Consider the following 12456-nt stretch of genomic DNA (forward strand, 5'->3'; position numbering starts at 1 on the left):
ATCCTAAATTGGTGGATTAACTGAGTCAATTGCTTTATCCCATTCTTGACCCGAGGTCCTCCTTCCCAACCTTGACCTTCAACTCATCAGTCTCTTCCCCTCCTTTGGGAAGCCTGCCTTCTTCTACTGAATGATGCAGATGGTTTTTCTAGCATCATACCCCCTGTACAGAGAAATATGCAATTTTGATATGTAGTCTGAGAATAGTCTTAGTAGAGACAGAACATGGGAGCAATGATGACAGGTCCCCAGAAGGCTGAGAAACGATGACATCGAAGCGTGTGCCGAGAAAGACTCTGCCAAATGAACAAAGGAGGTACGCAAGGACCAAAAACTGTGAGTTCATCCAACGCTGTGCAGGGCAGGAGTTCCCCACAGTGTTGTCTTGAAAGTTTGGTTAATTTCCTGCATGGAAATGTATATATCATGCTTTCATCATTTGAAGCTTTTAAGCCTTAGGAACATTAAATTAACAAACTGGTTCTGATTTCATCCTTCACAAGAGATGTACAGTTAAGCTTTCAAAGTCATGTTCATATAATATCAGATTTTCTGGTCAAATCATCTGAACATCAGGCCTGCATAATAGTTTTATGTCTGCTTGTAAAAACTAGCATGCTGGCTTTTACATCTTGTGCAAGTTTGTACAGCATAATTTTGGCCTTTTCAAATCCATTCAGCTCTGGATCACATGATGGGAATTTATTTTTAAAACAATGGACTAGAAACTATCACAACAATTTTATCAAACTAGTGTCACCCTACGGGGCCCTGCCTGAGGGGAGATTAGTCAACAGCCCTCCCAGAGACAACCACCTCTGTCTTCCCACCTCAAAGCACAGTTACAACGGGATGGGTTTACATGGTTCAGATTATAGCAGGTGCGCTATGAATTAATTTTTAAATTCAAATTCCTAAGCCATTTGCTTGGACAGCTTGAGGAGTTAGTTAAAATATCTGGTGCATCAAAGAAACATGAAACACATTTCACCATGGAAAACAAAGGAAAACAAATAAACAAAAAAAGATTAATGTTTAAAGGTTCTCAAACTTAAATGTGCACATGAGTTAACGGGGGATCTTATAAAAGCGCAGGTTCTGAGTCAGGAAGTCTGGGTGGGGCTGAGACACTGTGTTGCTAACAAGTGCCCGGGTGATGGTGATGCTGCAGCCAAGGGTCCCCCTTGGAGAGCAAAGCCAGAGAGTTTAAGCAACATAACGGTGTTAATGTGCGATATTAACACGGGGACTTTGACTTTTTAAACATCTCAACCAGAGAACACCAACGTAAAATTATCACAGTTAAGAAGTAACACGTCTTGTGTACATCTTTGTTCCTTATTAGAAATTATGTTAAAAAGATAATATTTTTTGCATAATCATTTTTTCTATTATATCTATTCTTACTGGGCCACAAGAGTGGGAGTAAAGTGGTTTCTCTCACAGGTTTTACATGCCTAAGCTGTGAGCTTTGCTTGACTACCCCAAACACACCCCCCACCACCACCACAGAGCGGGCACCCAAAGAATCGCGCAGCCCCCTCCCCCACCAGCACATCTTCTAAAGCTCCACACCCTGTAGCAATGGGAAGGGCAGTCCACGGGCTTCCCTGCTCATCCCCTGCACTCTGGAAACACACCATGACACCAAAGGTCAGGCCCAAGTTGAACAAAGCACCATAATTCAGAACTTTCTTCTGTCTTAGGGCGGACCAAAGCAACCATGGATTTGAGGATATGCAGCCTTCAATTGCCTTCCCACACCGACCCCTAAAATTCAAGACCTTTAGCAACAGCAGAGTTAGGCCTCCTGTAGCAGACAACAGCCAGTGGAAAAAATAAAGATAAAAAATGAAGCAAGTAGATGATGTACCCAAGTAAAAGTAGGTTTGGAGTTTTTTGTTTGTTTTGGATTTTTGTTAGAATTATCATATTTAACTGTTATATTCCTGCTTTATTGTAGAGTTCAGTGTTTTTCCATCTACACGTTACAGCCCATTGGTGAATCGTCAACTCATTTTCATGGGTCAGAACCAGGCTGTTTTAAAAAATGCAATGAAAGTTCATAAAAATGCAATCATAGTTCAAAGAAGTTCTGTTTCATGAAACTTCTCAGTTGTGTGTGTGTGTATGTGTGTGCTCAGTTATGTTGTAAAGTGCATTTCTTACCTGAAGTCACTATCAAAAATTTGAAAAACACTATAGTTTTTCGACTATGGAGAGGAGGAATTTTTACCACCTTAGTTGTTTTTAATCTATTTATCTTTATTGTATTCACCTGGCATTTGATTGCCTTAGCTAGATGAAGTCAGAGTAAATACCCTTTTCAGATAATTCACTGCTCTTTCCACTATCAATTCCTGGAACTCATATAGCATGTTTAATCCACACAGATAATATTGAATTCCTTCAGGTCATGCATTATGTTAATAGGTCACATTTAATCTACATTTTAAACTATTGCTGGATATTATACTCAACCCACTACATCCAACCAAGGTGCTCAATCAGTATACAGGATGCCCATGGTAGCGAGCACTGCATAGCTTTCAAGTTACAAGAGCACCATCTTCTGGCGAAATATTTTCTTAGTAGGGAGTGTTAAAAAGCTACCAAAAATGTCCTGATTTTTCTAGTAAAAATTGCAGTTACATCACTAATACATTCAAATTCTGCAAAGTTCATTGGGGACTCTCACTCTGTTCTCCTTCTAAGAAGGATCTTTCTGTTTTTTAGCAGTGAAAGAAGCTAGTCTGTCCTTTCTGGTTTTCCGTTAAACCACGCTGGTTTCAAGTTTCAGCTCCTCCTTGAATTCCAGCCTGCTGAGACTTCTCTCTAGAATCATCCAAAATGGAGCCTCTTACAGCTTACCCATTAAAATGTACCGGGCCCAAAGCAAAGGTATTTGCAGTTTTGCTGTCGATGGTTCTATGCACAGTAATGCTGTTTCTTCTACAACTAAAATTCCTAAAACCTAAAATCAACAGCTTTTATGCCTTTGAAGTAAAGGATGCAAAAGGAAGGACCGTTTCTCTGGAAAAGTTTAAAGGCAAAGTAAGTTATATCTTTTGATTTTTATTTTTGTTGTTTTTCCATATCTCAGCTTATTCTCTTACTGGAATCATTGTTTTACTGTTACATGGTCATAAGTTAGAATTCAGTCTTCAGAATAATGGTATTAGTACATTACTTTAGTTATCAAAGTTCTGATGCTTAATATACTTGTGATAGTCTCTGATTATCTTGTTTTCTTTAAATTTTTTTAATTTCTGTGCTGAATTAATACTTTAAGTTGCTTAGAAAATGCTTATAGTTGGTAATGTGAATATAGTGACATTTATTAATAAATGTATGAATTCTATAATCTAACATTTAAAAGCATTCTATCAATGATCCTATTATCTTTTATTTCTAAACACACTTTTGGGACATGAGTACCTAATGCTTTTTTAATGACAGTACTATTTCAGGGTCTGCTTGAAATACATTCAGGTTATGGTTTTTAATAAAATTGAATAGATCTGAAAATATAAAATAATCATCTATCAGAAGTTACAATCCTCCGAAATGCTTTGAGATTTTAACTACTTGCAGGATCTTTTTTTTTTTAAATCTTTTGCTTCACTTTCCGGTTGGATTTTTTTCTTTTTCCGGGAGGTTTCACTAGTTGTAAACGTGGCTAGTGACTGCCAGCTCACAGACAGAAATTACTTAGCACTGAAGGAACTGCACAAAGAGTTTGGACCGTCGCACTTCAGCGTGTTGGCTTTTCCATGCAATCAGTTTGGAGACTCGGAGCCCCGCCCCAGCAAGGAAGTAGAATCTTTTGCAAGAAAAAACTACGGAGTAACATTCCCCATCTTCCACAAGATTAAGATTCTAGGATCTGACGCAGAACCTGCATTTAAATTTCTTGTTGGTAAATATCTACCTTGCCTAACCAGTATAACGTTTCCAATTGCTTTTTGTTTTTAAACAAATATGTCAGGAAAATCTTTTCCTATTTTATTTGAAATGTTGGATTGGGAAAGCTTAAAAAAAAGTATCAAAGAGCCAGAATCTCATCCTTTGTAACTTTCTACAAGTTATGCTTCCCTGAAGTCAATGTTTTAGTCAATACTTCTTAGATGTAAAAGAATTCCATTCCAATGTATTTTATTCCTTATAACCATCTCCTTCAAGTTACCTAAGGTGTAGCCATGGCTATTTTCACAAAATATCTCAATTCTCCTCTCATTTAACTAGCATTTGGGGAAATGTCCCTTCCCATGATTAAAGCCACACATTTCTCATGAATATTGCTAAGCATTTTTAAGCATATCTCTGTGGTTAATTTTATGTTGCCTTTCTTATCTGGAACAATATCCTCAAGAATGAATATCTCGGTTAACCAATATGACCAGATTTTTTTTTAGAGGGCAGTAGTGTTAGGCCACCTCTACAATTAAGCTAGCTACAGAAATCTATTTAAAAGACTCGCCAAGGTCAGTTAGCACCAAGGTAGTGTGGTATAGTGACAGTAGAGGCTTTGGCCTCAGACTACTTGGGTTCAAAAACACTTTTGCTTTTGCTGTGTGGCTTCAGGCACATAACTTAACTTCTCTGTGCTTGTTTTCTCATTTGTAAAATGAGGCTATCAATAGTACCTGCTTCCTAAGATTGGAGGATTAAGTGTGTTAATAGTAAAAATAAAGTACTTATACACTGCTTACTCTATGCTATTCTAAAGGACATTGAGCTAATGTTCTCTCACCTAATTTATTTTGATAACATCTGCAGACCTATTTGCACTGTAGATAATTTGAGTTTTGATAAAACTATGACCTTAGGCAATCAAGCTTTCAAACCAAGCAACCAGTAATGATGCTCTATAATATTTCACTTAAATGTGAAATCAGAATCTTCTAAAAACATCAATATTCAATTTCTAGGGAAAGTTGATATAATACCTAACACAAATAGCAACCTCACAGTGAGGTCTTTATTCCTTTTGTTCTTAAGGTACACTGAGGAAAGAAAAGCCAGAGCATGTGCCCTTGAACTAATCACTCCTCAGTTATAGCAGCCAGATACTTGGGCACAATAGCACATAGGTTATTCCCTTTTATCACTAAGAGAGCTTCTGAAACTCCACTTACCCTGTGTAATCAAAAAGGTAAATGTCATTTAAAGTTTCACTGGGCCAGGCGCGGTGGCTCCCGCCTGTAATCCTAGCATTATGGGAGGCCGAGGCAGGTGGATTGCTCAAAGTCAGGAGTTCGAAACCAGCCTGACAAAGAGCGAGACCCCATCTCTACTAAAAATAGAAAGAAATTAATTGCCCAACTAAAAATATATAGAAAAAATTAGCCGGGCATAGTGGCGCATGCCTGTAGTCCCAGCTACTCGGGAGGCTGAGGCAGTAGGATCTCTTGAGCCCAGGAGTTTGAGGTTGCTGTGAGCTAGGCTGACTCCATGGCACTCTAGCCCAGGCAACAGAGTGAAACTATGACTCAAAAAATAAATAAATAAATAAAAATAAAGTTTCACTAAACTTAGATGGGAAGGGTAACAGAGCCCAGATGTTAAGAGCACAGCTCTGGAGTAAGAAGGCCTATACCTTCTTACCACTCACTAGCTACATGACCTTAGGTCTAGGCCTCCATTTTTCTCATCTGCAAAATAGGGATAATAATAAATCCCCCTACATAGGATTGCTGTAAAGATTAAATGAGAGGATCCATTTAAAGCACTGAGCATACATTACTAGGCACGTGATAAGCACTTCATAGATGTTAGTCAATAATATGAACATAAATCCTGAGTGACATAGAGAAAACATCCACATTTCTTGCATAAAGTTAGATTTATCAAAAGAATATCATAATTTCTCAAAATGAGATTATTATTTAGAATTCCTTACCATTTTCAGCTATATAATATGTACCAATGCTAAAAACATTGGTATATGTAACATGAAAAGCAATCCATATATTTCCATTACCAAGGATCTTTAAGACATCATTTTGTCTTTAAAAATGTTGAGAAAGTTTTGAGCTGGTGAAGGTAAAAATGTTATTCTTTAGATCAATAAATCTAAAATATTAATAAAAAGCATTGTCTCTAGATATTTCATGATTCTAGATAAGTAAATTCATAGGTGAAGTCATCAAATATATTGAAATCTGGTTACTCAAACCTTTAATTTTGTTTTGTTTGGATGTTTGCTTTATTTTCTTTTGTTTTTGACATTATGACAATGATGTCATACTAAAGTTATTTCTTACACAGATACTAATAGAAATAAAAATCCTGACAAAGAATAAAATTATACTCATGCAAATATGTTCTGGATATTTTAGATTCTTCAAAGAAAGAACCAAGGTGGAATTTTTGGAAGTATCTGGTCAACCCTGAGGGTCAAGTTGTGAAGTTCTGGAGGCCAGAGGAGCCCATTGAAGTCATCAAGCCTGACATAGCAGCTCTGGTTAGACAAATGATCATTAAAAAGAAGGAAGATCTATGAAAATGCCATTGAGCCATTCTAATGCAATAGTCAGAACAGAGAAAATCTCCGTGAGGGTTTGGGCTCATTTTAACACTCTGACAATCAAATATGGCAATGAAGGATGACTTTTTTTATGTTATCTTGCTGGTCGGTGGTAATGAATGTCCCTAGGATGAAGATGTTACCCAAAGAAAAATAAAGAGCAGCCAAAGAATCAAAATGAAATATATAAAATACCATACTAAAAAATTCAGAATACACAGTGATCAATGTGCTTCAATAGCATATTGCTCAACTTGACATTTTCTCAGATTGTACTTGATGCAAACACCAACACACTAGACCACTGTTTGGCTTCAAAAGCACTGTGTGTGACTGAAATTTTTGGAGTAACTAACTATAAATGAATATGTTGATATAATACACACAAAATAAATGTTGAAAAATGTAAAGTACATATACATAAATTCGAACCTTTGTATATGATTGTTTTGTGTACAGGATTTTATGTGGTTTATTTTGAGGTTTTATCTTTCAACTACAGGTTCCTAGTGTGTTTTACCATATCTAGCCAAATAGTCATTTATAAATGGTATTATCATAACACTTGAAAAAGCTTTCATCATTTTTAATATTTGTCTCCCCACTATTTTTTAGAAGCAACTCAAATTACATAATTAGAATATTAATAGTTGAGTCCATCTTAATTTTTGAGTGAAAATCCCAAGTGTATGGAAAAGGACTTGAGTAAATGAGCATTTAGCTTCATTCTTTATAGGTTGATTTTGGTTGCTAATATATTCAGACTGGATTAGCCATTTGGAAAGAATTCAATGCTCCATCATTCTAATAGCTAAAATAGTAAAAATCAACTCTAGTCAAAACTCTAATGTAAAAAAGGGGGTGATTGCAATCACACAATCCTAAACTGTGGATCAGCAATCACTGAATCTTTTGGTGGAGGCATAATATACTTTTTCTCTCAAAGTCATGACCTTTATATTTTGTCAGCCTTCTAATTATGAACTAAAACAGCAAGCTGCCAAGTTGGTGAAGGTTAATTATTGCTCTATGAAATATATATTCATTGCATTAAAGATTTAAATGGGAAGACAGGCCCAAAATGTGAAAATACAGTCATGTAAAATCTGGCTAAGAAGGAAGACGACTCATTTTATATAGCCTGTGACTTGACTTCCAAATTCTGACCTGATGGACGAAAGTGAAGATGAGGGGTGTGAGCAGAAGTGCACATGCCAACACCACACGGGCAACAGAGACTCCCCACTGCCAGATGGGTGATCATGGAGCTGCACTGGGACCAGGACTGTCCCGGTGAGTGTGATGCAGATGAACATCCTGCCTAAGTCACTAGTTCTCTCCAAAGCCACATAAGGTGGCTTTCTTCCCTTAGGTATTTCCAGCCCTGTTGCTTTATTTAACCTGCAGTCTCCACTATAGTGGGTGCTTGACTCTCTCCCCTTGCCTTTTGGGCAGGCAGAGCAGGCAAGTGGGGATTTGAAAGTTTGTTGCCTTATTGCCTTGAAAGAAATGAAATCCATGTGTCCACTCGGGGTCCCGGGGTTCCGTAACAGGCTATGTGTGCCAAAGAGGAAGTGAAGCCATTTGCCAATATGCTGCTACCTGTAACTCAAATGTCTCATAGGAATGCCGCCAAGCAAAGCACACTACGAGGAAAAGTTAAATCATTCTTGAATCTTGTCTCTGCATCAAAAAGTCTGGGACATAGACAGCTACAGGATGCCTGAACTATGGAGTCTAACTCAAAAGTCTCAGGCATCACATAAAAGGGTATTCAGCTGTTGTCCTCATGACAAAAGAAAGGGGCAAAATCAAATGCATTTTAACTGTGGTAAGGAATCCACTGACTGGAGGTTGGTTTGTTTCCTTTGGTGGGTGGTGGAGAGGAATACCTCATACCAACTCTATCATCTCACAGCAGATATAACTACAGAGATTGGAATAAATATTAATTTGCCTGAAACGTACTGTGAAAGTTGTACTTCATTTTTGAAAATGTTCAATAATTATAGCGTATCTATAGCATGTACATATGTACATGTATATATAATCCTTAATAGGTATAGTATATATGGCAGATGCATGATGGTGGCTGGTAAATATTTAACAACAGACTCTGGAGGAGGAACCCTGAAGTGCACCATGCGCCAGTCTCCATGTAAACGCTCCCACGTGGCCAATTTCAATCTTCCAATAGTTTAATAACTAGTTTGGAAAATTTCTGGAAATTTTCACAATTAGTTCTTACAAACCAAAACAAGCCATCTCCAGCACACCAAAATTCTTAAAAATTAGATTTTATCAGGGTAACATAAGACTCCCCAAAGGAAGAAAATCTAGATCAAAAACAAATCACACATACTCTCTTTCATTATGCTCTATTTGACAGGTGTTACAAAAATGTGGAAGTGTATGCAGTTTCTGAGTTATGAAAAGATGCTAATAGGATTCTGCCTAATCACACTAAAATCTAATGACCTTACTGGATTGTCTGTGGATAATACCAACTAGGAAAATGGATGGAAGGAAGGAAGTCCAAGAAGAAATACAAAATATCATGTTAATTTGTGGTGTTTCTTCAAAAGAAAAATGACATGTTTGGGTAGAGCTGATACAGGGTCACTATGTCTGTATTTAGTCCTCAGCTTGATTTCATCTTTCCCATGGAATAATAAAATTCTAATATTGTTACACCTAGAAACTAACCCATCACACTCCTTCCCACTCTTCCCTTCCCTTCCTCCTGCTGAACTGTTAAGGCTGTACCTTGCAGAGTGGTGCAGTCTCTTTGTGTTTCGGGATAGGGAGGGAATAAAGAACAGCAAAGAGTGAGAATTAGGGAGCCATTCAGAGGGTAGTGACGGGAAGTGAGTGAGCCTCCCAATCCTTCTTTTTTTTTTTTAAGGGTCTCACTCTGTTGCCAGGGCTGGAGTGCAGTGGCGTCATCATTGCTCACTGCAGCCTCAAACTTTTGACTTCACACAATCTTCCTGCCTCGGCCTCTCAAGTAGCTGGGAGTATGTCACCATACCCGGCTAATTTTTTTATATTTTTTGCAGAGACTGGATCTCACTATATTGCCCAGGCTGGTCTTGAACTGCAGGCCTCAAGTGATCCTCCCTCCCACCTTGGCTTCCCAAAGTGCTGGATTATAGGTGTGAGCCACCACACCTGACCTTCTCCTTCTCTTTTTTCAATCCCTTCCCCTCTGCTTGTTCCATGACTTCCCAGTGTGTATCTCTTTCTTTCCCTCTCCCTTCTATGGAAACATTTTCTTTTTGAATTTATGTCTTCATTTTCCTCCTTACCCACTGATTTCTTTAACTTATTTTTATTTCATTCTATTCCTTCCCTCTTTTCTCATCATCTCAATAATATAGAACTAAAGAACAGCTTTAAATATGAATTCTGTTTATTGAGTACAAATGTTGGCATTTTATGTCTTGCTCTGTAATTTAAAAAAATTAAAACACAAAGGCCAAGCCTTCTAAATTTAGTAGGTTTTATTTTTATCGACAGGTGAGCGACTCTACATAAAATAAGATGTTGAAATTTAACCTTAAAAAAAACAAGATGAAAACAATATTTACATGCAAGAAATACTTAAACACAAAGATCCTGAAAGTGAAATACTACTTGAGCAACAACAAAAATAGGATGAGACTGGAAAGTAGCAAAATGCATAAGAATCAAATTATAGGTATCTATTTAACCTATGTTCTACAAATATGTTTAAATTTAAATAAAGTAAGCATAAAGATTATTTTACCAATAACTTATAATCCAATACAGTAGAGAGCGTGACATATTTCTCACATCTCGTTTAGGCTGTAACTAATTAACCAGACCACCAAAGTCAGTTCCACTAACTGGCTGCAGATGTCCCCAAGAGCACACTGCACACCTGGGAGCCAGCACACATCTCATGCTGCTGCACAGGTCAGAGTGGCCTCCAAAAGAATGAGAAAACATTCAAAATCACACTTTATGGTCAGTTCTTCCCACTTCACAAGTTAGAACTCACGTTCTCATCCTAATATTTTATGAGCCTGTGATTTTACAGATGAAGTAAAGAATTGAGACAAATCTTCCAAACAATTTAATCCATCCCCCACCAAAAAAAAAAAAAAAAATTCCCCAATGTTCTTGATATTTCAAGTAAAAATGTTTTACTTGATTGAATCATCTGAAAAATTACCTCAAGTCTCCCTTTAGCTGGTACACACACGATCATAGGGATCTACTCTAATCCCATATGAAGAAACTGATAGCCCAGAAAGAATATCAAAGATTTAGTTGAAAATTGGGAGAAACATTGCAGGCTCTCCATCCTAAATTATTATTATATTCTAAATCTTATATTAAGAATATATATATATAGTTTCACAAATACTTTATCACTGTCTACCTAAGACTCCAAAAACACTACTTGAAGTTTTTTAGGTAATTAATTATAGTACTTTCTTTACCATTAAAAAGCTGTTCATTGTATTATAGTAGAGTAACTGAAGAGCAATAATAATTTATGGTAAACAGTGTCCTGCTTCACAGCAAACATACACACACACATTAATTACAGATTTAGTTACACTCGATGTTCATTGTATATGCAATAAGACAGCAGTTGCATGTTAGCTGATGCCATTCACATAATCAACCAGCTAACAATACACTGCCAACCCATCACACACAGGTAACGAATGCACTTCATTAACAAGAAGAATTTGTCCAGAAGCAAGTGGCAGTGTAGTAGTGGCTGCTGACTTGACCCAAAGCAGCCAGCTAACAATACACTGCCTACCTGATTCAGGTCACTGCCCATTTTCATGGCCCATAAAGTCACTGAGGCTAAATTTGTAATATGAAACACAGTAGCAGAACTTTAATCTTAATAGTCACATTAAAGAAAATTTATAGGCAAAACTTGTTACTCTAAAACTATAATGAATAAAATCAATATTTTCTTGAATCCAGCCAAAAACTTGAAAGTTAAAAAACAGCTAAAAAAGAAAAGCTTTTAGAATACTTACACTTAGGTTTTCCAAATTAAAAGCTTAGGTAATGAAGATATATTGTTATAATACAAATGAATTTAAAAATCACTTAACTATAGCATTTTAAATTACTTATATTTACTGACCAAAAGATCAGTTGTATTAGGCAGTAAAATATCTAGAAGTCATGATAATACATAAGCTGAGCATGAGACAAAACTGCAACAATGTTTGGGGGAAAAAGTCAATGTTAAAGTATTTAAAGAATTTAAGTACTTAAATGACATTAGTTTTCTCCCACTATAAATGATATTAGTCATTGAGTTCTGAAAGTGCAGTTATGTGTTCACTTTAGAGTGTCACCACTTGAATATAGAAAAATTTATAGAATATCTAGAAAAATCTATAAAATCTATAAAAATGATGATGGATTTGAAACATATCTATCAGTAAAGGTTAAAGGATGGTGAACTATTTAGAGACAAGCATCATCGCTTCTCGGCCTTTTGGCTAAGATCAAGTGTAGAGACAAGCATGGTAAATGATATTCATGAGAGATTTAGAACATATGAGGGCTGTTAGAAAATATCATTTAAATTTGTTTATTTTTACACTGATTAGAAGAGAAACTAAAGACTTACGGGCTTGTTCTTTCAAGGAGAAAAGGCACTACATTTGATCGCCTTTTAAATGGCTAACGTAAACCGCGGTTATGCCGCTTCCCGCATTGTCCACCAGATGGCACCATCCCCATTTCTTTGGGGAGCAGGCTTCCGAATGCAGCAGACGGGAGTGCAACCAGCAACTGTTAAACTGAAATTATAACAGCCAGCTAGCAAAGCACTGCCTACCTGACACATCCAAGCTTTACCTTTTGCTGTTGAGGCAAAAACTAGGAAGCACCATTCAGATAACAAATGAGTACCATTATTT

The 12456-nt window shown here is 36.8% G+C and overlaps 1 protein-coding gene and 1 pseudogene across 2 annotated transcripts; both read left to right on the forward strand.

Annotated features, from left to right (window-relative positions):
• The first annotated feature begins 2770 nt into the window (after positions 1-2770).
• On the forward strand, positions 2771-6973 carry GPX8 (glutathione peroxidase 8 (putative)). 2 transcript variants are annotated; one of them, XM_012775710.3, is made up of 3 exons: positions 2804-3054; positions 3658-3919; positions 6342-6973. In XM_012775710.3, the coding sequence occupies exons 1-3, from the start codon at positions 2851-2853 to the stop codon at positions 6503-6505; spliced, it is 630 nt and encodes a 209-aa protein (XP_012631164.1). In that variant the 5' UTR covers positions 2804-2850; the 3' UTR covers positions 6506-6973. The 2 variants fall into 2 exon arrangements, with proteins under 2 accessions (XP_012631165.1, XP_012631164.1); XM_012775711.3 differs by lacking the exon at positions 3658-3919 and having other exon boundaries at positions 2771-3054.
• A 5040-nt stretch (positions 6974-12013) lies between these two features.
• LOC142874127 (uncharacterized) lies at positions 12014-12162 on the forward strand (annotated as a pseudogene).
• Positions 12163-12456: the final 294 nt, after the last annotated feature.

The sequence above is a fragment of the Microcebus murinus genome, chromosome 11, assembly GCF_040939455.1.
Source record: "Microcebus murinus isolate Inina chromosome 11, M.murinus_Inina_mat1.0, whole genome shotgun sequence".
Lineage (NCBI taxonomy): Eukaryota > Metazoa > Chordata > Mammalia > Primates > Cheirogaleidae > Microcebus > Microcebus murinus.